Below are 26,548 nucleotides of genomic sequence, written 5' to 3'. Positions count from 1 at the left end.
GGGGGGAGAGAGAAGGAGAGGGGGAGAGAGGAGGAGAAGGAGAGGGAGAGGGAGAGGAGAGGAGAGATCTGTTACTAGAAGTCTTACAAAAAAAGGTTTGTTGTTACACTGATGAGTCTTCAATATTATCAGACCCAAAGGCTCGCAGTTCATGTTTCCATCCTGCTGTACAACAGTCACTGAGGGTCAGACAGCCACACAGTCACACAGTTTGAAAAATCAAAGAGTCAAATAATTTAGAAATCACATAATCATGAATGTAATAATGGGTTTGTGCAGAGAGAGGGGCTGTCGCTTGCCTCTCGCCCCTAACGCCCCGCGCCCCGCGCGCCCCGTACCCATTACCCTGCGCCCCTCACCTCTCGACTGGCCGGCCTCAGAGCCTTCTCTCTCTCCAGCATCTCCAGGATGAGTTTGCCCCACTCATCCTCCACGTCATTGGGGTGCAGGCCCTGGGGAAGCTTCACACGCCCAAACTCCATCCACACCTGCGGAGAGGGGAGAGGGGGGTGAGAGAGGGGGAGAGGGGAGAGGGGGGGTGAGAGAGAGGGGGAGGGGGAGAGGGGGGGGGAGAGAGGGGAGGGGGAGAGGGGGGAGAGGGGGGAGAGGGGAGAAGGGGGTGAGGGGGTGAGGGGGGGGGGGGAGATGGGTGAGACCTCGAGTTCAAAACATCAGTCAGTTCAAGTTTGTTTCTTTTAGCATGTCTGTATTCAGCCCTCTCGAGTGTTTGATAGTTATTTATACAGACGTGGCACCAAAGATTATTCAGACAGACCCATTGAAAACACTGAACAAGACTCCTAGTGCAATGTTTGTCACTCAATTCATTTACTTTCTTTTAGTATTTTTTTAAGGCTGCAGAGTTTACTCGCGGCCGTGGACGAAATCCAAGTACTGAAAACTGTACAATTCAGGGATGGAGAGAAGACTCTTACTGCACAGCAGCTTCACCCAGCCCAGGTTTCAATAGGAGCCTGATCAGCCCCCAGTGTATAACAAGCTCAGGTGTGTGTTTATTAAACTCGTAGTAAAACTAGGAATGGATCAAAACAAGTCTTATTTCCATCCCTGCAAACGAGAATTAAAATGAATTTAAAGTCACACATGCCCCCCCCCCCCCCCTGCACAAATACAGGAAACGGGGTCTCACCTCCAGTAATTTATATAAATGTTCTATCTTCTCCTTCTCTGCCTCCTTCAAAGGGATCTCGCATTCTTTAAAGTGCACATACTCATTATAAAGAGCCTGGGGAGAGAGAGGGCAAGGGTTAGTGTGGAAACAGGGACGCACTCACACACACACACACACGCACGCACGCACGCACACACACGCACACACGCACACACCCGCACACGCACACACCCACACACCCACCCACACACTCACACACCCACACACTCACACACCATTTTCATTCTTTGGTTCGTTCGTTTGTCGGTTCGGGCCGGACCTCACCTTGAGTTCGACCGGGTTCTGAGGGAAGCTCTTGTCTGACATGCGAGTTGTGTGCTGCCGGATCCACTGGACCAGGACTGTGACCCGGTTCTGATACTCTGACCAGCGCTGTTCCACCTCCTGAGAGAAGAGAGAGAAAGAGAAAGAGGGGAAGGATGAGCGAGATGCAGGGACTCCGGCACGCACGAGTGAAACTTAAATAAAGCTCCCTGAGTGCTTAGACGTTTCCTAGAAAACACAATTATCTACCTCTCTCTCTACCCCTCTCTCTCTCCCTCTACCCCTCTCTCTCTCTACCCCTCTCTCTCTACCCCTCTCTCTCTCTCTACCCCTCTCTCTCTCTCTCTCTCTACCCCTCTCTCTCTACCCCTCTCTCTCTCTCTACCCCTCTCTCTCTCTCTCTCTCTACCCCTCTCTCTCTCTCTACCCCTCTCTCTCTCTCTCTCTCTCTCCCCCCCTCTCTCTCTCTCTCTCTCTCTCCCCCCCTCTCTCTCTCATCTACAGGCAGACAGGCACTCACGTGGGCTCCGACCCCCTCGCCCCCCTCGGGGATCTTGGGGAACGCATCGTAAATGGACGAGACGTAGGTGATGACAGACTTCTCATCCGGGGACGGGACATCCACGTCTGGAAGAGAGGAGAGAGACAGACCGTGTGAGACAGTGTGAGACCCCTCCCCTCCCCCTGAAGGAGCAGCAGACAGGGGTGCTCACCTTCTGCATCCAGCAGCCTGGTCACCCCCAGAGACTCGGCGATCTCGAAGGCCTGCTCCAGGTTGTCACGGTTACTCTGCTGCACAACACGCGCCATGTCAATGAGGTCCGGCCTGCAGAGACAGACGCACACACGCACACACGCGCACACACGCACACACACAGAGAGACACAGACACACAGACAGAATGAAAAATCTATATAGGATTCCATTTGCAATTGTCAGTTATTTTAGCTCAATTATTTCTGCACTGAGATAGATATATATATATAGATATATATATATATATATATATATATATTCCGATTACTGTATTGCAGCACCTCATACAGTCAATCTGCTGCAAAAGACCACATATGATCAATAAGATAGTATATACATCATCTTCAACACATATATACTGTTCCAGAATAATCATACAAAATTGAAAATCGCTCTCGCTCGCTCTCAAAATAAAACAGCAGCCGCTACAGATTTCACCCTTGAGTGCAGAAACTTGAAGATGACTTTGCATTTAATTGCAGGTCACAGACAGAGCTGCTCTGCTCACTGCAATGCTATCAGATAAGAGAAGACAACCTGCCGCCCGCAGAGCCTCATCAAACCCTCTCTCAACACTGAAGCCAATGCAGGGCTGCTGTGGAGAGCAAGCCCAGCTCTGCACAGGGTCAGGGTCCTGCCTGTGTCAGGGTCAGGGTCAGGGTCAGGGTCCTGTCTGTGTCAGGGTCAGGGTCAGGGTCAGGGTCCTGTCTGTGTCAGGGTCAGGGTCAGGGTCTCACCTGTATCGGTGCAGGATTGCGTTGAACATGCGCCCGTCGCTCCAGCTGGAGGTGAAGTTGGTGCAGCGGATCCCGGGGTATCCCTCCGTCAGCTTCTGAGTCCAGAGCAGCAGCCGCTCCTTGGCTGTCATGTCACCCGACTCCCCGCTCACGTAGATCTCCGAGATCTGCACACAGAGGAGGCCAGGGGCCGGGGTTAGTACCACAGCGACAGGAGCGCCCCGCACGCACGCACACACACACACAGCAGCACCATGAAGAGATCATTCACACCGCAGGGTGGAGCCCAGAATGGAAACTTATCAGTGAACTCAGTCCCCTTCTAAAAATGAGTTTGCCTGGATCCCTACTGTGAAGGCAATGGGGACTAACTAGTATTATTATTGTTTATTTAGCAGACACCTTTATCCAAGGCGACTTACAGAGACTCGGGTGTGTGAACTATGCATCAGCTGCAGAGTCACTTACAACTACGTCTCACCCAAAAGACGGAGCACAAGGAGGTTAAGTGACTTGCTCAGGGTCACACAATGAGTCAGTGGCTGAGGTGGGATTTGAACCAGGGACCTCCTGGTTACAAGCCCTTTTCTTTAACCACTGGACAACACAGCCCCCCCCTGCTCACCCCACCCCCTCCTTCAGCTGCATCAGACACCCAGCAGTGATGTGAAGGAGTTCCAACTGCAGGTGTTTCATAGATCTCTGTCAGAGTGCCAGCAATGTACTCCCTCCCTCCCTCCCTCCCTCCCATCCATCCATCCATCCCTCCCTCCCTCCCTCCGCAGTTTGTTCTTGGACTCAAAACAGCTAAACACTAATTAGTGAATTCCCTCCAGCTCCTGGACAGCTCAGCTGGGCAATAAGGAGACAGAGACACTGAGACAGCAAGGCGGCCCGACGTCAGCACAAAGCTTCTTAAATGCACAGCGTCAAACCTTTAACCCTTTCAGGCATGAAATATTTATCATCCAGCCCAACCCGCAACCCCTTCGACCCTCACCCGATTTCTGTGCAGAGCGCCACCTGAATAATCGAGTCACTGTTCCCTGCCGCTCTGCTAAACGCTGCACGCTGTGCCTGTGGTAAAGCATTGCCAGCCGAGGCGTTGGTGATGCTGTACCTGAATCTCAGGGACCTGCTGGGGGTTTGTTACACCAGCACTCGATCAGTTCCAGTCTGACTCCGCAGTGCAGTGCAGCACACAGACCCCTCTGTCTAGCACTCTGTCTGCTAAACGTCAAACCTCAAAGTGCTGCACAACTATTCCCTCCAGATTCCAGACAGGGAACGCAATGCATACACTAACCCTGCAGCAACACGCTGCAATAACACACCAGACTGCATGCAAGGGTCACCTTGTTTAATGAACGTATTCATTCACTGCGTTCGTGTTATAGGAGGGGTTTCTACAGAAGAAACTGAAGTCAGTCCAGGCTTCCTCAGACAGACCTCCCTCCCAGTCCCTCTCCTCTAACCCCTAGACCTCCCTCCCAGTCCCTCAGCTCTAACCCCACCTGCCTCCCAGTCCCTCTCCTCTAACCCCACCTCCCTCCCAGTCCCTCAGCTCTAACCCCACCTCCCTCCCAGTCCCTCTCCTCTAACCCCTAGACCTCCCTCCCAGTCCCTCTCCTCTAACCCCTAGACCTCCCTCCCAGTCCCTCAGCTCTAACCCCACCTCCCTCCCAGTCCCTCAGCTCTAACCCCTAGACCCTGTGTTGTGTGCTTTTCTCAGGCTGGTACTAGTTGCTGATCTCTCTGGCACTGCTCGATGCTTCATCAGTATTCCAGACACATCACTCGCTGTCTGGGGTTCTGAACGCTACTAACAGGGAAGAAAAACACCCAGCAACACTGCAGCAAAGAGAGGCAGAGGAAGAAGAGAGAGAGAGAGAGAGAGAGAGAGAGAGAGACAGAGAGACACAGAGAGAGCGAGAGCGAACATGGAGAGAGAGAGAGAGAGCAAGAGAGAGAGAGAGAGAATATCTGGTCAGGGTCAAAAACACAAAACATAGACAGATCCTGACCAAGTACAGACTCAGTGACCACAGCCTGGCCATCGAAACTGGCCGGCACAAAAAAACCTGGATTGCCAAAGAAAAAAGGCTGTGCGGTCACTGTGATCTGGGAGAGGTAGAGACAGAAATGCACTTCCTGTTGTCCTGCTCAAAATACACAGAGATACGGGAGAGATATATCCCCCAATTCAAAAAACAATTGGCAGAGTTTAACCTCCTCTCCAATTCTAGTAAAATCCCCATCCTTCTAGGAGAGGAGGAGCGAACTGCAAATCTAGCAGCACAGTATGTGTCTGCCTGCCACAACCTGAGGGACAGTGTGTGACACCCTGCATACACGACCAGGGGTTACTGTTGATGAGGAGGGAGGGAGGGAGTTATATCGTTCAAAGGGAAGGGAACAATGGTTTTTTGTGTTTGTTATGTTCTGTAATTGTATTTCCGTTTTATTATTTCGGTTTTGTATTATAAAAGCTTTGGCAATACCTGAGCGCTCTCGTCATGCCAATAAAGCATTTTTGAATTTGAATTTGAGAGACACAGAGAGAGAGCGAGAGCGAACATGGAGAGAGAGAGAGAGAGAGAGAGAGAGAGAGAGACTGAAAAGAAGGAGAAAGAGAGAGGGGAGGGTGAACATGGAGGGGAGGGTGAACTATTGTGGAAATTAGTTTAGAAGAGAAAATGTCTTGGTAGAGTGGGGTGGAAATGGAAGAGAACAACAAGCAAGTGAAGGAGTAGCCAGCCTCTTGCAGTACATTATCAGCAATCAGCAACTAAACAGACACTCAGACACACACAGAGCGCAGACACACACGCACGCACGCACACACACGCACACACACACACACAAGCACGCACACACACACACAAGCAAGCACACACGCACACACACACACACACACACACAAGCACACACTCGCAGACAGACAGACGGACAGACATTAGCCACAGTGCAAAAGTACAGTAACAAGCTCAGGCATGTCAAAGTGTTATTAAACGGAATGATTATACATCTGGGATCCCACGATGCAATTATCCACTCCCCTCTTGACAGAACCAGGGGGGTGCAGAGACTAATACCACCACTAACATCACACTCACACACAGAACTACTGGAGACTCAGTGTCAACACACCTCTACACATTACCACCACTAACATCACACTCACACACAGAACTACTGGAGACTCAGTGACAACACACCTCTACACATTACCACCACTAACATCACACTCACACACAGAACTACTGGAGACTCCGTGTCAACACACCTCTACACATTACCACCACTAACATCACACTCACACACAGAACTACTGGAGACTCAGTGTCAACACACCTCTACACATTACCACCACTAACATCACACTCACACACAGAACTACTGGAGACTCCGTGTCAACACACCTCTACACATTACCACCACTAACATCACACTCACACACAGAACTACTGGAGACTCAGTGTCAACACACCTCTACACATTACCACCACTAACAACACACTCACACACAGAACTACTGGAGACTCAGTGACAACACACCTCTACACATTACCACCACTAACATCACACTCACACACAGAACTACTGGAGACTCAGTGTCAACACACCTCTACACATTACCACCACTAACAACACACTCACACACAGAACTACTGGAGACTCAGTGACAACACACCTCTACACATTACCACCACTAACAACACACTCACACACAGAACTACTGGAGACTCAGTGACAACACACCTCTACACATTACCACCACTAACATCACACTCACACACAGAACTACTGGAGACTCAGTGACAACACACCTCTACACATTACCACCACTAACATCACACTCACACACAGAACTACTGGAGACTCAGTGTCAACACACCTCTACACATTACCACCACTAACATCACACTCACACACAGAACTACTGGAGACTCAGTGTCAACACACCTCTACACATTACCACCACTAACAACACACTCACACACAGAACTACTGGAGACTCAGTGACAACACACCTCTACACATTACCACCACTAACAACACACTCACACACAGAACTACTGGAGACTCAGTGTCAACACACCTCTACACATTACCACCACTAACATCACACTCACACACAGAACTACTGGAGACTCAGTGTCAACACACCTCTACACATTACCACCACTAACATCACACTCACACACAGAACTACTGGAGACTCAGTGTCAACACACCTCTACACATTACCACCACTAACATCACACTCACACACAGAACTACTGGAGACTCAGTGACAACACACCTCTACACATTACCACCACTAACATCACACTCACACACAGAACTACTGGAGACTCAGTGTCAACACACCTCTACACATTACCACCACTAACATCACACTCACACACAGAACTACTGGAGACTCAGTGTCAACACACCTCTACACATTACCACCACTAACATCACACTCACACACAGAACTACTGGAGACTCAGTGTCAACACACCTCTACACATTACCACCACTAACAACACACTCACACACAGAACTACTGGAGACTCAGTGACAACACACCTCTACACATTACCACCACTAACATCACACTCACACACAGAACTACTGGAGACTCAGTGTCAACACACCTCTACACATTACCACCACTAACATCACACTCACACACAGAACTACTGGAGACTCAGTGACAACACACCTCTACACATTACCACCACTAACATCACACTCACACACAGAACTACTGGAGACTCAGTGACAACACACCTCTACACATTACCACCACTAACATCACACTCACACACAGAACTACTGGAGACTCAGTGACAACACACCTCTACACATTACCACCACTAACATCACACTCACACACAGAACTACTGGAGACTCAGTGTCAACACACCTCTACACATTACCACCACTAACATCACACTCACACACAGAACTACTGGAGACTCAGTGTCAACACACCTCTACACATTACCACCACTAACAACACACTCACACACAGAACTACTGGAGACTCAGTGACAACACACCTCTACACATTACCACCACTAACATCACACTCACACACAGAACTACTGGAGACTCAGTGTCAACACACCTCTACTCATTACCACCACTAACATCACACTCACACACAGAACTACTGGAGACTCCGTGTCAACACACCTCTACTCATTACACTGAACACAACGCTAGGACTGCACTGATATAGAGACACAGCTGCCTTCATGAATGCAAGACGCTGAGAGAGAGCGAGAGAGAGAGAGAGCGAGAGAGAGAGCGAGAGAGAGAGCGAGAGAGAGAGAGACAGTCCCTCCATGAGAAATATCTAAAGACAGGCCTCAGCCAAGTCACAGTGCAGCCCTGCTGTGAATTGTTGCTGCTCATTTAAATTGGCGTGACGCAGCTCAGTGAAATCAGGTTGTGCAATCGTGTTATTTTGTAAGGGTGCGTTGCCTCTGAATCACACACAGGCTGCACATACACCGTGCACACACACTGCTCTGTATCACCCTCATAACCACGACTCGGACCCCTTACTTAATAACCATCTCGGCAGCCCTGAACAGATGATCGCCTCCTCTTTCAAACACGCAAAGGGTTTTAATGATCAAGCCATCTCACTAGTGCACTGGTTTTGTCCAGACTGTTCTCTCTTTATCTAGCAATACAGAACGGCTATGTTTATGAACTGCCACTTGTTTATGTATTTCCCATTAAACTGTAATGAAAACAGAACAGCAAAGTGAGTGGTTTCATTTCTTATCCTATCCTGCTTCATACACGCTGGTCCTATACTGTACAGAAAGACACGCAAACACTCACACACACACACACACACACACACAGACACTGTGCTGCACGTCTCTATGGAAAAACAGAGCTTGTTCTCTGCTGTCTCTGTGTAAGAAATCTTGTTCATGAATATGTTGTGCATCCCTCGAACTGCAATATGCATGAATTTAAATATAGAGTGCAATTAGCTCTGGGGTCCACAGAGACAGAGAGAGGTGCGTAAAGAGAGCAGAGGAGAGAGGAGAGAGAGGAGAGAGAGGAGAGAGAGGAGAGAAGAGAGGAGAGAGAAGAGAGGAGAGGAGAGAGGAGAGATAGGAGAGGAGAGAGGAGAGAGAGGAGAGAGGAGAGAGGAGAGAGAGGAGAGGAGAGAGGAGAGATAGGAGAGGAGAGAGGAGAGAGAGGAGAGAGGAGAGAGGAGAGAGGATATTGTGAGAAAGCTCAGGGGACTAATTACACGACACAATCTGCTTCCTGTGAGGCACCAACAAGGGATTTTAATGGAAGAAAAACAAAAAAAAATACTATTTCCTGCTAAATTTATATTTAAAAAAAGTCTAGTTCGGTCTGCGACACACAAACAAGCCCACAAGCGGTTCTGAAATCTTTGGGGCTGTTCAGGACAGTTTTGCCTTCAGCAGATTTATACTGGCAAAGCTGTTTTTAACCCATCACCCCCACCCCCATCCCCTCCCCCACCCCCATCCCGACAGGACACACACACACGCACGCACGCACGCACACACACCCTCCCTCGTATAATCCTGGGTAATCAGGTAGCGTAATTTCCATTTTGTCAAAAGAACAACGCTGAGATGACTGGACACATTTCAGCCTCTACAACTACAACAGCTACAACAGAAAGAGAAGCTTAATAAATTCAGTGCGGGATCTTTCTCCAGGTCTTCACGTCTGCTGGATTGCTGTCTGTCTGCCTGCTAGAGCGTCTCCCTGAGGGTGAAGGAGCAGCTCCGTGGAGCGTGACCAGGCTGTGTACTGACCCTTGGGGGAGGCGCCCCTCCGTGGGGAGAGAGGGGGCTGTCGAGAGAGGGGGTCCAGTCCAGCAGCTCGGAGTCCGTCAGCGGGGAGGTGAGGGGGAGGTCGCTGAAGTACCCCGAGGATTTGGGGGCCCCTGAGAGATCGGCCAGGTCGCTGCTGAGTGAGGGGCGAGGGGCGAGGGGTGAGGGGAGGGCGGTGTTCACCTGGGGGCTGGCTCCCGCTCCTTCCCAATCTTCAGATTCCCAGTCTGTAATCTCCGCTGCAGAGTCGCTCAGTTCCGGGGTACAGCTGGCGACCCCGGTGGCACCCCCACTTCTCACCGTCGCGGGAGTATTACCCTCTTGTTTTGTTTCAGCTCCGGGTCTCCGATCTGAGATTAAGGAGTCTTCGATTTCCTCCGAGCCGCCTGCCAAACTGTGTCCTCTCTCACTTCCCACCGGGCTCCCAGGCTCATCCTCTGTGGCCGTCACCAGCAGCACCTCTGCCAAAAACGGTCCCCCACCATTCTCCAGCTCCACTGTGAAAACCCCCTCCTCCACTCCCTGCCCCGGCCCTGCACCCCAATCGTTCTCAGTCCTGGGGTACAGCGTCCGCACCACAGACAGGTGCCCCCCGATCTCTCGGATGCGGACGATGTTCTTTTCCGCCGTGGGGGATTCCTCTGTCTCGAAGGATTCCTCTTCCTCGGGCTCTGATTGGACGAGCCTGGGTCTCTGCAGCACCGCCTGCAGACTCTCCCTGACGCGATACAGCCTCCCGCCAGTAGGGGTGATGTTGCCAGCATGACCCGGCCCCCCCATGCCAGCCCTGTCTGCATCGGAAACATGCCTGCTGGTCTCTGAGCTTGTCCTGGCCGTTCCGATTCTGGGGGACCCTGGTATCGGAGAATCACGGGGTACCCCGCTGGTTTTGGGGGGCAACCCCTCGATGTTGAGTTTCTTGGTGCTGGGGTCGCCTGGGCTGCAGGGTTCCGCCTCGTTTCGCGTCTCGCTCCCATCGTCGTTGTTTGCGTTGCCCCTCGTTACTGTTTTGTCACCCCCGGCCGCCCCTTTGCTCTTGTGCTTGCGTCTGCGTCTGAAACGTCGCTTCTTCTTTTTGGGGGACAGCGGGGATCCCCCCGGGACCCCTCCGATATTAGCAGCACCCCCGGAACCCGAGGCTCCTGCTGTAGATTCTCTCTGCTCCTTCACACAGCCCAGAGAGCTGCCCATAGCGAGGGAGAGAGGAGGGAGAAGAGAAGGGGTGATGGGAGAGAGGAGGGAGAAGAGAAGGGGTGATGGGAGAGAGGAGGGAGAAGAGAAGGGGTGATGGGAGAGAGGAGGGAGAAGAGAAGGGGTGATGGGAGAGAGGAGGGAGAAGAGAAGGGGTGATGGAGAGAGGAGGGGAAGAGAAGGGGTGATGGGAGAGAGGAGGGAGAAGAGAAGGGGTGATGGGAGAGAGGAGGGGAAGAGAAGGGGTGAGGGAGAGAGGAGGAGAGAGAGGGGAGAGGAGAGAGGGGAGGAGGAAGAAGAGGGGAAGTGAGAGGATCGAGGACAGAGAGAAATCAAAGGGGAGAGGAGAGAGGGAGGCTGGTGTGGAAGAACGGAAGAGGGATGCAGGGAGTTGCTCCTCTTCTGCTCGTTTGCTTTTTATTTTTTGATCTTGTTTAATCCGAGTCCCGACAGCCTCCTCCTCTTTCTGCAGGCTGTGTGCAGGTCAGCTCTCTGAGCATTGCTCTGCCCTGCTCCTCCAGCGCTGCCAACTGCAAAACAGACAGAGCCCAGGCTCCGATCCGTCCCCCTTTCTCTCCAGTCAGCGCTGCATCATTCTCCTTCCTTTCTCAAGCAGACGTTATCAAAGAGCATCCAGCGCAGAAGAGGAGAGACAGAGATGATGGAGTGTGCCGGAGGCCTGCGTGCCTCGTCTCTATCTCTCTCTCTCTCTCTCTCTCTCTCTCTCAGAAAACAGAGCAGCTCCAGTCTGCTGCAGATTGAGAAAGCCACTGACAGTCCTCCCTCCTCTCCCCCTCCCTCTCCCTCTCCCTCGCTCTCCTCCCCCATCCTTCTCTCTCTCTCTCCTCCCCCTTCCTATTCTCCAGCTTTGCTCACACACACTTGACCCAAAAGCTGGCCAGGATGTGATTGGCAGACTGCCTGATGCTGTTGCTGAGCTCCCATTCGCTCTCTGTCTCTGTAGACGTATACACAGTTCTGTATTATATATATATATCATTCTCCTCAGCCTCTCTCTGTCTGTCTCTGTAGACTTCACAGTTCTGTATTTCATATATATATATATATATATATATATATATATATATATATATTATATATATATATATATATCACTCTACTCAGTCTCTCTCTCTCTCGAATGAGGTAATGAAGGGAGCGTCTCACATTCAGAGTAAAGTCAGATATGGGGTGATGGAGGGAGAAAGATTGATAGAGAAAAGGCAGAGCGACAGAGGGGAGATAGAAAAGAGAAGGAAGAAAAAGTCTGGATTGATGGACAGATAAGACAGAAAGAAGATGAAAAAAGAAAACATTTAAGAGGACTGAGGGAGAGAGAGAGAGAGAGAGAGAGAGAGCGAGAGAGAGAGCTAATCTCATTCTTTTCTGTAAAAGCCAGGTCTTCAAAAGATTTCATTAGGCGTGACAGGTGAGCCCACGCAGACACACAACGAGAGAGACACACACACACACACACAGAGACACACAACGAGAGAGACACACACACACACACACACACAGAGACACACAACGAGAGAGACACACACACAGACACACAACGAGAGAGACACACACAGAGACACACAACGAGAGACACACACACACAACGAGAGAGACACACACACACACACACAGAGACACTCAACGAGAGAGACAGACACACACACACACACAATGAGAAAGACACACACACACACACAGACAGTCACATACAGACACACTCTCGTGACAAACAGTATTTTTTTCCTCTGTGTGCTTCACAATGCTTCCCTATGCTTTACCAGACCTCTCTGTGCTTTACAATGCTTCCCTATGCTTTACTAGACCTCTCTGTGCTTTACAATGCTTCCCTATGCTTTACCAGACCTCTCTGTGCTGTACAATGCTTCCCTATGCTTTACCAGACCTCTCTGTGCTTTACAATGCTTGCCTATGCTTTACCAGACCTCTCTGTGCTTTACAATGCTTCCCTATGCTTTACCACACCTCTCTGTGCTTTACAATGCTTCCACTGTGCTTTATTACTTTTTGCTGTGCTTTCACTTTGGGCAACTTCTACATAAATATTGAGAATTAAATCAAAGCATCTCTGACACAAGAACAGGGATACTGAATAAAGAAAGGGATCCCATCTGTAAGGTCAGGGCGCTCTCGGCAGGTCAGCGAGGGGTTAACAGCGCCTGCGGTGATTTCACAGGCAGAGCAGCCGGCTCACTGACCAGACTCGACACAATCAGCTACGAGGAACCAGGCGAGCACCGAAGGGCTGAACAGCCTCCTCTCGCTCCTAAACGTTCTTCTGTTCCTCCTGCGTGGCTCTGTCCTTGCTGAGCCGAGCCTCACCAGCAGCACCCCCTCTCTAGCAATGCAGCAGCACCCCCTAGTGGTGCACCGAGACAGCGCAGGCTTCCCTCCTTTCTTTTCTGCAGTGAATTAAAATTTCAGACGGCTGTCAAGCCACCTGAACACAAGGTCACTAAGCCAGCTCTAGAAGACAGGACACACACTCCACAGACACGAGAAAGGGAGAGCCCCAAGCACAGCACTGAACAGAAACGCACCTCCTGCTGCAGAACTACTGCATGCATACCCCCGACAGATCCCACCTCAAAACAAAATCAATGAATAAATTAATCTCGCTGCTGAGGAAAACGTGTTCTTAAAATAACACAAAAGACTGCACCCTTAACCCAGCAACATCCCGCGAGATATTTACAGAATTATGATTAGAACTCAAATCAGCAGGGGATCATAAAACAGCACGACACCAGGCTGGTTTCACAGAGTCTGATCACACTAATCTTAGGCTGCCGTACCCAGAAGCAGCACCAGGTAGGCCAGGACTGGTGTAGAGAACATGAAACGAAACCTTATCACTTCAACAGCAATCCCTTGATGGGACGCCTTCCTCAGTGTCCTGTTCGTGGATATTCCGTGGAACACGCACGCACGCCTGCGATGTTCCCGGCGCTCCTTACCTGGAAGTGCAGGATGATGGTCCAGATCAGACCCAGGGTGAGTTTAGGATTCCCGTCTGTGATGTCATCGTTTCGGATATTCACCAGCTTCACCTGCCAACGTTAACATGCAGGGGAGTTTCTTTAAGCATTGTAAACAGCAGCAAGGTTTGCAAAGGATATTATTAAACATGGCAATGCAGGGTTAACTGTGGTAAATATACTTTTATAAAGTGTTCAGAAAGCGCGCTGCCCAGCACCAGGCTGAGAGAAGCACGGCAGTATCCTGTCATACCTGTCTCTGCTTCAGGAAGTCCAGGGCGATCTGAACGTTCTGTAACTGATGGAAACGCATCCTGCCTTTCTCCCGAGGCTGGGGAGGGGAAAAAACAAAATCCCCAAATGAACAGGGATGACATTCCTTCATTCATCCCCAAATCTGAGAGCTGTGATGAATCAGACAGACAGAGTGTCAAAAGCAAACTGTTCAGTTAGGAGGAATGAAACACAAGTCTAAACACCCCACCCTCAGCTCTGTAGCGCGCTCATTACACTGCACCTAATCATAATAATAATAATAATAATAATAATCATAATAATAATAAGCACTTCACTAAACAATCCATTCTCAGCTCTTTAGCACCGTCAAACTAAAATAGTGATTACGACATATATTCAACATAAAATCACACGCGTGCACTGATGAGTTATTCAGCATTCACGGTTAGTTGTCACTCTCTTGTGTGAATAAAAACACACACACACACACAGGGACCATGCTAGTGCACACGCACACACTCACACACACACACACCGAGACTGTGCTAGTGCACACACACAGAGACCGTGCTAGTGTGTCTCCGATGTTTTTCAAACTGCACGGCAGGGATCCACATGAGACTCCCATTCCAACACATTCCAGGTTTTATGAGAGAATTCACGGCAGAGCAGAGCGTCTCTGTCTGTATCTGAGGTGACATCCTGTGCAGTTTGGGGGGGGGCGAGAAACACGAGGCGAAGCTGCAGCCATATTTATATGAAGACACCCCGCGTACGAACAGAAACCAACACTGCTCTCTGGAGCTGCCAATACACAGAATAGAAAAGCCTGTCCGATTTTATACCATGAGAACGATCAGAAATCACAGAGACCAACACTGCTCTCTGGAGCTGCCAATACACAGAATAGAAAAGCCTGTCCGATTTTATACCATGAGAACGATCAGAAATCACAGAGACCAACACTGCTCTCTGGAGCTGCCAATACACAGAATAGAAAAGCCTGTCCGATTTTATACCATGAGAACGATCAGAAATCACAGAGACCAACACTGCTCTCTGGAGCTGCCAATACACAGAATAGAAAAGCCTGTCCGATTTTATACCATGAGAACGATCAGAAATCACAGAGACCAACACTGCTCTCTGGAGCTGCCAATACACAGAATAGAAAAGCCTGTCCGATTTTATACCATGAGAACGATCAGAAATCACAGAGACCAACACTGCTCTCTGGAGCTGCCAATACACAGAATAGAAAAGCCTGTCCGATTTTATACCATGAGAACGATCAGAAATCACAGAGACCAACACTGCTCTCTGGAGCTGCCAATACACAGAATAGAAAAGCCTGTCCGATTTTATACCATGAGAACGATCAGAAATCACAGAGACCAACACTGCTCTCTGGAGCTGCCAATACACAGAATAGAAAAGCCTGTCCGATTTTATACCATGAGAACGATCAGAAATCACAGAGACCAACACTGCTCTCTGGAGCTGCCAATACACAGAATAGAAAAGCCTGTCCGATTTTATACCATGAGAACGATCAGAAATCACAGAGACCAACACTGCTCTCTGGAGCTGCCAATACACAGAATAGAAAAGCCTGTCCGATTTTATACCATGAGAACGATCAGAAATCACAGAGACCAACACTGCTCTCTGGAGCTGCCAATACACAGAATAGAAAAGCCTGTCCGATTTTATACCATGAGAACGATCAGAAATCACAGAGACCAACACTGCTCTCTGGAGCTGCCAATACACAGAATAGAAAAGCCTGTCCGATTTTATACCATGAGAACGATCAGAAATCACAGAGACCAACACTGCTCTCTGGAGCTGCCAATACACAGAATAGAAAAGCCTGTCCGATTTTATACCATGAGAACGATCAGAAATCACAGAGACCAACACTGCTCTCTGGAGCTGCCAATACACAGAATAGAAAAGCCTGTCCGATTTTATACCATGAGAACGATCAGAAATCACAGAGACCAACACTGCTCTCTGGAGCTGCCAATACACAGAATAGAAAAGCCTGTCCGATTTTATACCATGAGAACGATCAGAAATCACAGAGACCAACACTGCTCTCTGGAGCTGCCAATACACAGAATAGAAAAGCCTGTCCGATTTTATACCATGAGAACGATCAGAAATCACAGAGACCAACACTGCTCTCTGGAGCTGCCAATACACAGAATAGAAAAGCCTGTCCGATTTTATACCATGAGAACGATCAGAAATCACAGAGACCAACACTGCTCTCTGGAGCTGCCAATACACAGAATAGAAAAGCCTGTCCGATTTTATACCATGAGAACGATCAGAAATCACAGAGACCAACACTGCTCTCTGGAGCTGCCAATACACAGAATAGAAAAGCCTGTCCGATTTTATACCATGAGAACGATCAGAAATCACAGAGACCAACACTGCTCTCTGGAGCTGCCAATACACAGAATAGAAAAGCCTGTCCGATTTTATACCATGAGAACGATCAGAAATCACAGAGACCAACACTGCTCTCTGGAGCTGCCAATACACAGAATAGAAAAGCCTGTCCGATTTTATACCATGAGAACGATCAGAAATCACAGAGACCAACACTGCTCTCTGGAGCTGCCAATACACAGAATAGAAAAGCCTGTCCGATTTTATACCATGAGAACGATCAGAAATCACAGAGACCAACACTGCTCTCTGGAGCTGCCAATACACAGAATAGAAAAGCCTGTCCGATTTTATACCATGAGAACGATCAGAAATCACAGAGACCAACACTGCTCTCTGGAGCTGCCAATACACAGAATAGAAAAGCCTGTCCGATTTTATACCATGAGAACGATCAGAAATCACAGAGACCAACACTGCTCTCTGGAGCTGCCAATACACAGAATAGAAAAGCCTGTCCGATTTTATACCATGAGAACGATCAGAAATCACAGAGACCAACACTGCTCTCTGGAGCTGCCAATACACAGAATAGAAAAGCCTGTCCGATTTTATACCATGAGAACGATCAGAAATCACAGAGACCAACACTGCTCTCTGGAGCTGCCAATACACAGAATAGAAAAGCCTGTCCGATTTTATACCATGAGAACGATCAGAAATCACAGAGACCAACACTGCTCTCTGGAGCTGCCAATACACAGAATAGAAAAGCCTGTCCGATTTTATACCATGAGAACGATGCCGCTGCAGGGGATGACGTCAGCACACACAGGATAACAGGAAGTCCTGGAACTGTGATGCAGCCGTGACAAGGACTTCCTGTGATTCTAATAATAATCACAAGACTCGGCTACGGCTGTGTGCAATACCCGAGCGTGTGGCTCACACGGCTGGGCTAACGAAGCTCGTGTGTGAGATCCCTCCAGAGAGACCCTGAAGCTCGTGTGTGAGATCCCTCCAGAGAAACCCTTAACCTCGTGTGTGAGATCCCTCCAGAGAGACCCTGAAGCTCGTGTGTAAGATCCCTCCAGAGAGACCCTGAAGCTCGTGTGTGAGATCCCTCCAGAGAGACCCTGAAGCTAGTGTGTGAGATCCCTCCAGAGAGACCCTGAAGCTCGTGTGTAAGATCCCTCCAGAGAGACCCTGAAGCTCGTGTGTGAGATCCCTCCAGAGAGACTCTGGCCACATGCTTTCACTGGGGTGGTAAACCCTGGAAAGCCTCACTCAGTGTGGAGATGTAATGGGAGTCTTATTCAGGCCCCTGTGTTAGTCCAGCCCCCCCCAGTTTGCATGCAGTGATTTGGGGACGTACTCCCTTGCTGTCCTCACTGTCCTCATTGTCTTCATTGCTGTCCCAGATCAGAGGGACAGTCCGGGCGAGACACACTCTGCGCAGAGACGAGTGGTCCCTCTGCTAACGGGAGGAGACGGGGGGAGGACACCACACACAGAGACAGAGATGGGGGAGGACACCACACACACACAGAGACAGAGACAGAGACACACACCGAGAGAGACGGGGGAGGATAACACATAGAGAGAGAGAGAGAGAGAGAGAGAGAGAGAGAGAGAAGATGGGGGGTATACATACATGAAAGCAAAGAAAAATAAACAGAAATGATAAAAATGAACAGGAGTGGAGTACAATAAGCATAAAATAACAGAACTGAACTGCGCAGAAAGAAATCCTGAACCAGAACCAGAACCAGAACCAGAACCACAGAACCGGAGCCCGGGACGCTCTGTGCAACATATTTACAAATACATTCTGTGTATCTTACACATGCGTATGTGTTTATACATAGCGTATATATAATACAGACATATAAATAAATGTGTGTGTCTGCATTATACATACGCTCAGGTCCTCGTACAGATCTGTGATGTGTGTGTGTGTGTGTGTGTGTGTGTGTGTGGTGTGTGTGTGTGTGTGTGTGTGTGTGTGTGGTGTGTGTGTGTGTGTGTGTGTGTGTGTGTGTGTGTGTGTGGTGTGTGTGTGTGTGTGTGTGTGGTGTGTGTGGTGTGTGTGGTGTGTGTGTGTGGTGTGTGTGTGTTCGTCTCAGGGAGTCTCTCTCTCTCTCTCTCTCTCACCAGTGTGACTCCAGACAGCACCTCCAGCAGGGAGATCAGGTTGTGTCCGTCCCTCAGGTCCTCGTACAGATCTGCGATGTGTTTGCGGACCTGCAGGGGAGAGAGAGGAGAGAGAGAGGGGTGTTACAGGGGAGCAGACCACAGCAAACCATCAGCCCCGCTCCTCTTACCATCACCGCGATGAAGAGGAGTCCCGAATATAATGAGAATCACAGGGGACAAGCTCCAGATAAGAAGATTGAAAATCAATCAGCTCTCCATACATCACTCATACAACCAAGTTCCAGCCCTGCTCACTATCAACCTGGGAAACATGCAAGTTTACAAACACTAAGAAACTAAAATTCAATGGCAAACGTTTCCACTAGAAGTCTCTCAGTGTCTTCACACACACACACACACACACACCTTTGATTACTCAATAACAGCTCTCTGTTTTGGTCACAGCCCGCCCTCCCACATGCTTGCTGTGTACACATGTGCAGGGAGGCAGGGAGAGAGGCAGGGAGACAGAGAGGCAGGGAGACAAAGAGTCAGGGAGAGAGGCAGAGAGAGAGTCAGGGAGACACAGAGGCAGGCAGGACATTCGAGACAGACATGTCAAAAGCACACGGAGATGGTTTGACAAACAGATAGAAACCGGGATCACTGTGAGCTCTGGAGACTCGATACTCCTAATAATACAGAGGAAGATCTGAAGATACTTCACAATGAAGCCTTTCAGTCTCACCCCCAAGCCCTGCCTTACAGCTGCCAGCGCGGGGGGGGGGGGGGGGTTCTCTTACTGCTGGTGTGTATCGGGTATCTGCAATTCCATCTGTTATTCAGCACTGCTCCTCACTCACAGCACACACAAGTGTCTGTGTCGGAGGGGGGGGTTAACAGTTGGGGTCTCAAGTAACCCGCCGCGTGCCATTTGTTCCCCGTTATATTTAAGCTGCCTGTTTTATTGTCTTCCTTTCACTCTGATAGCCATATTTCTGTGTGCAGACCATACCCTGCAGACCAGTCTGTGCGTGCAGACCATACCCTGCAGACCAGTCTGTGCGTGCAGACCATACCCTGCAGACCAGTCTGTGCGTGCAGACCATACCCTGCAGACCAGTCTGTGCGTGCAGACCACACCCTGCAGACCAGTCTGTGCCCTCGACAGCGTGAGTGAACTGGCTACGACAGAGCTGTCGAACACAGTGGTGAACAGAAGTTGAATAAAAAACCTAGAAGTGGGTAAACTATCCTTACTGCTGTTCCAAGTCAGACAGGCTTTAGGAGGAGTGTAAAACGAAATAAAAGGACACTCCAAACTGGACACACGTTTCGCTGTTCCATGTAAAAGTATACATTTGACACCATGCAGTTCAGTGATGCAAAAACCTGCAGGCTCTCACGCAACCAGCTTCCACCGCGCTGCTGCCTGTGACCACCAGAGGGAGCTCCCCACCACAGAACGCAGCCTGGTGAGACTGTCCCCTCTGCGTGCCGGAGTGAAGCAGTGACACGAACAACGGGGGGCGAGAGATTTCAAGCAGGCGTTCCTCACAGCGCCCCAACAGAAATACCACATGAGCCAGCCTGCCACCCGGAGACTACAGTGAACCAGACAAGGGAGGAGGGGAGGGGAGGGGGGGTAGAGGGGGGCCTGGAGGCTGCAGTCTAGAAGACTTCCAGGATTCTCTGAAAACACAGTCGTTTGAATGTCTCTGCACACGCACACGCACACGCACACGCACACCCACACCCACGCACAAGCACACGCACGCAATCCCCAATACAAAGCTCCCAGCTCGGCTCTGTCTCGCTGACCTCCACTCCACCCAGCAGGATGTTTGCTGCAGATAAACAGTGACATCCTTATTGCTGCTTCAGAACAATACGTGTGTGTGTGTGTGTGTGTGTGTGTGTGTGTGTGTGTGTGTGTGTGTGTGTGTGTGTATTGAATGCATGCATGTCATTTGTACCACACTGCGTTACATAAACAGGAACACAGTTTTCTGTGCACTAAAATGAAGGTCTGTCCTTCACACACTGGCCTCCCTTTCATGATGTGTGTTCGATGCGAGCTCACTTATCACTTGTGTTATGGGAAGCCAGTCACAGCAGCAGGACTCTCACCTTGATCAGGTGCTTGTTCACCCATTTCGTGAAGGTTTTCTTCTGGACTCGGTCACGCTCATCTGTAGAGAGAGAGAGGAGAGGAGAGAGAAGAGAGGGGGGAGAGAGAGAGGAGAGAAGAGAGGGGGGAGAGAGAGAGAGAGAGAGAGAGGAGAGAGGAGAAGAGAGGGGAGAGGAGGAGAGGAGAGAGAGAGAGGGCAGAGAGAGAGAGAGGAGAGAGGAGAAGAGAGGGGAGAGAAGGAGAGGAGAGAGAGAGAGAGAGAGAGAGAGAGAGAGAGAGAGGAGAGAGGAGAGAGGAGGGGAGAGATGTTTAGTGCATTAATCCATTTGAACATTCACTAATTAAACTCAGTTAGCCAAGGTCCGTTCCTGGTAGGGAAATTGAGAAGTTTGCTTGAGCAGATATATTGATATACTAACTTGATTAGATCTGCCTACACGCTGTCAGGATAAACCACAGCTGGCTTTTATTTTCGAGCGTTTTACAGCACTGGGGATCCCCCAAGACTCCAAACACCAATCTGTGTGTAACAGAGCGGAGGCTGGGCTCGAACCCGCCACCCCACACCCCGAGCGAGCGTCTGAACCACAACGCAGAAGAGCCCGCCTGCGCCTGTGATCAGAGAGCTTAACCTCATCTCACCGACAGGGGGCAGCGGTGCGTCACACAACACTCAAAGTGTGTGATGCAATCCTGTGCTGTGAAATGCTCCAGCTCCCATCTAGGACTCTTCAGATATTCAACCTCAAGCGCGGCAAATGATCTGGCAGAGGCCTGCATGTGCGCTTGGTTTTGTTCTGTGAAACTCAGCGCCCCTGTGCATGAGTCAGCACTCCAGAAATGAGAAGGCTTTCTTGAAATAGCTTCTCCTTATCACTGCAGGAAAGTGCTGTGTTTGTTTGGGCCGTTGTCACGGAAACCATCTCGCGGTCTCTATCACATCCTGTTCAGAGCCGAACAAGCTCCTAAACCAGGGCCAGGCCAGCAGGACACACAGCGTGAAGTGCTGCTGGGGAGAGGAGTTCATTTCTAATGACTCGAGAGACTGTTTAAAACAGCCCTCCACAGCACCGAGAGAACGAATCCACACTGACACCCGCACGCCCTCCACAGCACCGAGAAAACGAATCCACACTGACACCTGCACGCCCTCCACAGCACCGAGAGAACGAATCCACACTGACACCCGCACGCCCTCCACAGCACCGAGAGAACGAATCCACACTGACACCCGCACGCCCTCCACAGCACCGAGAGAACGAATCCACACTGACACCTGCACGCCCTCCACAGCACCGAGAGAACGCATCCACACTGACACCCGCATGCCCTCCACAGCACCGAGAGAACGCATCCACACTGACACCTGCACGCCCTCCACAGCACTGAGAGAACGCATCCACACTGACACCCGCACGCCCTCCACAGCACTGAGAGAACGAATCCACACTGACACCTGCACGCCCTCCACAGCACCGAGAGAACGAATCCACACTGACACCTGCACGCCCTCCACAGCACCGAGAGAACGAATCCACACTGACACCTGCACGCCCTCCACAGCACTGAGAGAACGAATCCACACTGACACCTGCACGCCCTCCACAGCACTGAGAGAACGAATCCACACTGACACCTGCACGCCCTCCACAGCACCGAGAGAACGAATCCACACTGACACCTGCACGCCCTCCACAGCACTGAGAGAACGAATCCACACTGACACCCGCACGCCCTCCACAGCACTGAGAGAACGAATCCACACTGACACCCGCACGCCCTCCACAGCACCGAGAGAACGAATCCACACTGACACCCGCACGCCCTCCACAGCACTGAGAGAACGCATCCACACTGACACCCGCACGCCCTCCACAGCACTGAGAGAACGAATCCACACTGACACCTGCACGCCCTCCACAGCACTGAGAGAACGAATCCACACTGACACCTGCACGCCCTCCACAGCACTGAGAGAACGAATCCACACTGACACCTGCACGCCCTCCACAGCACCGAGAGAACGAATCCACACTGACACCTGCACGCCCTCCACAGCACTGAGAGAACGAATCCACACTGACACCTGCACGCCCTCCACAGCACTGAGAGAACGAATCCACACTGACACCTGCACGCCCTCCACAGCACTGAGAGAACGAATCCACACTGACACCCGCACGCCCTCCACAGCACTGAGAGAACGAATCCACACTGACACCTGCACGCCCTCCACAGCACTGAGAGAACGAATCCACACTGACACCTGCACGCCCTCCACAGCACTGAGAGAACGAATCCACACTGACACCTGCACGCCCTCCACAGCACTGAGAGAACGAATCCACACTGACACCTGCACGCCCTCCACAGCACTGAGAGAACGAATCCACACTGACACCTGCACGCCCTCCACAGCACTGAGAGAACGAATCCACACTGACACCTGCACGCCCTCCACAGCACCGAGAGAACGAATCCACACTGACACCTGCACGCCCTCCACAGCACTGAGAGAACGAATCCACACTGACACCTGCACGCCCTCCACAGCACTGAGAGAACGAATCCACACTGACACCTGCACGCCCTCCACAGCACCGAGAGAACGAATCCACACTGACACCTGCACGCCCTCCACAGCACTGAGAGAACGAATCCACACTGACACCTGCACGCCCTCCACAGCACTGAGAGAACGAATCCACACTGACACCTGCACGCCCTCCACAGCACCGAGAGAACGAATCCACACTGACACCTCCACAGCACTGAGAGAACGCATACACACTGACACCTGCATGCCCTCCACAGCACTGAACACTTAGCTCTTCAGGTTTCAAAGTCATGCTGCTGTTTGTATTTATTACAGTGCAGCAGCGTTCTTTTTGCTGTCTTAAATAATAAACACAAAGAAACTCTTTGATACACCGAGCGATCTCCTTATGAAGCAGAGAGAGGAGGCCTGCAGGGGATTGAAGAGCGTGTCCGAAGCCACCCTGCGTCCCGACAGGTACGGTATGTGGTTCAGACCCCGGGCTACACACAGCAAGTGTGTCAGGAGAGCGAGGGGGGGGTCTGTGTGTCAGGAGAGCAAGGGGGGGGGGGGTCTGTGTGTCAGGAGAGTGAGGGGGAGGGGGAGGACAGCGAGGGGGAGGGGGGGGAGAGCGAGGGGGAGGGGGGGTCTGTGTGTCAGGAGAGCGAGGGGGAGGGTCTGTGTGTCAGGAGAGCGAGGGGGGGGGTCTGTGTGTCAGGAGAGCGAGGGGGGGGTCTGTGTGTCAGGAGAGCGAGGGGGGGGGGTCTGTGTGTCAGGAGAGCGAGGGGGAGGAGAGCGAGGGTGAGGGGGGGTCTGTGTGTTTTAGTATAATAGTGAGAGTGTGTGTGTAAGACTGTGTGACAGTGTGGTGTGTGTGTGTCGAGTTGTTTTCGTGTATGTGGTGTTGTGGCTGAAAATGTGTGTTTATAGCTGTGTGTGTGTGTGTGTGTGTGTGTGTAAAAGTATGTGCAGGTGTTTTAGTGTGAGATGGTGTGTGTGTTTTAAAATAAATATCGTAAAACGGAAGTTTGTAAAACATAAAAATAGAGAGAGAGAGAGAAAGAGAGAGAGAGAGAAAGAGAGAGAGAGAGAGAGAGAGAGAGAGAGAGAGAGAGAGAGAGAGAGAGAGAGAACGCATGTGTAAAGTCCCCTTCACATTATCCCCACCCCCCCACCCCCCACACGCACACTCTGAGATACTAACCCAAGCAGCACATTCGCGTGACCAGGTGTACTTTCAAACCAGCTTCGCTGGGATACGCTTGCCACATCCTTCATTCAGCAAGATAGCTAGCTGGTTCCCTGCCTGTCTTCCTTCCTGCCTTCGTCTCTGTTCTGTCTTACAAAGCTCCTCCAAGGAAGAAGAGTAGCAGGAGGGTGAAATGATCGCGAGAGAAGCAGAGTCTCAGGGGCTCGCAGAACCAGCAGCGGCAACGAACCCCTCTCTCTTCCTCCCCTCTCTCTTCCTCCCCTCTCTCTTCCTCCCCCTCTCTCTTCCTCCCCTCTCTCTTCCTCCCTCTCTCTTCCTCCCCTCTCTCTTCCTCCCTCTCTCTTCCTCCCTCTCTCTTCCTCCCCTCTCTCTTCCTCCCTCTCTCTTCCTCCCCCTCTCTCTTCCTCCCTCTCTCTTCCTCCCTCTCTCTTCCTCCCTCTCTCTTCCTCCCCTCTCTCTTCCTCCCTCTCTCTTCCTCCCTCTCTCTTCCTCCCTCTCTCTTCCTCCCCCTCTCTCTTCCTCCCCTCTCTCTTCCTCCCCTCTCTCTTCCTCCCCCTCTCTTCCTCCCCTCTCTCTTCCTCCCTCTCTCTTCCTCCCTCTCTCTTCCTCCCCTCTCTCTTCCTCCCCCTCTCTCTTCCTCCCCTCTCTCTTCCTCCCCTCTCTCTTCCTCCCCCTCTCTTCCTCCCTCTCTCTTCCTCCCCCTCTCTCTTCCTCCCTCTCTCTTCCTCCCCTCTCTCTTCCTCCCTCTCTCTTCCTCCCTCTCTCTTCCTCCCCTCTCTCTTCCTCCCCCTCTCTCTTCCTCCCCTCTCTCTTCCTCCCCTCTCTTCCTCCCCTCTCTCTTCCTCCCTCTCTCTTCCTCCCTCTCTCTTCCTCCCCTCTCTCTTCCTCCCTCTCTCTTCCTCCCTCTCTCTTCCTCCCCTCTCTCTTCCTCCCTCTCTCTTCCTCCCCCTCTCTCTTCCTCCCTCTCTCTTCCTCCCCTCTCTCTTCCTCCCTCTCTCTTCCTCCCCCTCTCTCTTCCTCCCTCTCTCTTCCTCCCTCTCTCTTCCTCCCTCTCTCTTCCTCCCCCTCTCTTCCTCCCCCTCTCTTCCTCCCTCTCTCTCAGTGTTGCTATTTCAAACCCGAGTTCGGCTGCACACTCTCAGAGCTGCCAGTCCCATGTGTGTTTCGGAGGAGGGGTTTGTCTGTCAGAGTCGGCCCCTCCCCGATTCGGATGTGAAAAGGGAAGGCTGCTGGTTCCTCCCACCCACTGTCAAGCACACACAGTCCTGGGTGTCTTAAATGCAGAGCGTCAGAGTGTTAGCAGCCCTGCAAACGTCCGACACCTCTAAAGACATCACCAAACACTGTCCACATCACCAAACACTGTCCACATCACCAAACACAGCAGCTTCTCCAGCGTGCGTTTGTGAATGACTTGAGCACGCTGCTAGGTGAGGATTCGGGTTGAACACACAGCAGATATAAAGCGCTGTGCTGTGCTGTGCTGGGGCTGCCTGGCAGTGCTGTGCTGCGCTGTGCTGTGGCTGCCTGGCTGTGCTGTGCTGCACTGTGCTGTGTTGTGCTGTGCTGCCTGGCTGTGCTGTGCTGCACTGTGCTGTGTTGTGCTGTGCTGTCTGGCTGTGCTGCGCTGTGCTGCGCTGTGCTGTGGCTGCCTGGCTGTGCTGTGCTGCACTGTGTTGTGTTGTGCTGTGCTGTCTGGCTGTGCTGTGCTCTGCTGCACTGTGCTGTGTTGTGCTGTGCTGTCTGGCTGTGCTGTGCTGTGCTGTGCTGTGCTGTGTTGTGCTGTGCTGTCTGGCTGTGCTGTGCTCTGCTGTGCTCTGCTGCACTGTGCTGTGCTGCGCTGTGCTGCGTTGTGCTGTGCTGTGCTGTGCTGTGCTGTGCTGTGCTGTGCTCTGCTGCGCTGTGCTGCGCTGTGCTGTG

At 51.2% G+C, this 26,548-nt stretch overlaps 1 protein-coding gene across 1 annotated transcript in view; it reads right to left on the bottom strand.

The window, feature by feature from the left end:
- Positions 1-359: 359 nt before the first annotated feature.
- LOC117969247 (microtubule-actin cross-linking factor 1-like) overlaps positions 360-26,548 on the bottom strand; it is a gene marked incomplete at its 3' end in the record, with an annotated part of 56,909 nt that continues 30,720 nt past the window's right edge. The window contains exons 3-12 of the mRNA XM_059019153.1: positions 20,882-20,943; positions 18,770-18,859; positions 14,229-14,306; positions 13,955-14,047; positions 2,950-3,116; positions 2,170-2,282; positions 1,977-2,083; positions 1,457-1,576; positions 1,151-1,246; positions 360-488 (exon numbers count right to left, since the gene is read on the bottom strand). Coding sequence (XP_058875136.1) covers positions 360-488; positions 1,151-1,246; positions 1,457-1,576; positions 1,977-2,083; positions 2,170-2,282; positions 2,950-3,116; positions 13,955-14,047; positions 14,229-14,306; positions 18,770-18,859; positions 20,882-20,943 — 1,055 coding nt within the window. The remainder of the gene's footprint in view (positions 489-1,150; positions 1,247-1,456; positions 1,577-1,976; positions 2,084-2,169; positions 2,283-2,949; positions 3,117-13,954; positions 14,048-14,228; positions 14,307-18,769; positions 18,860-20,881; positions 20,944-26,548) is intronic.

This window comes from Acipenser ruthenus, unplaced genomic scaffold, assembly GCF_902713425.1.
Source record: "Acipenser ruthenus unplaced genomic scaffold, fAciRut3.2 maternal haplotype, whole genome shotgun sequence".
In the NCBI taxonomy this organism is placed as follows: Eukaryota; Metazoa; Chordata; class Actinopteri; order Acipenseriformes; family Acipenseridae; genus Acipenser; species Acipenser ruthenus.
Note: the sequence above shows the minus strand (reverse complement) of the source record. Positions and strands in the feature narration are given on the sequence as shown.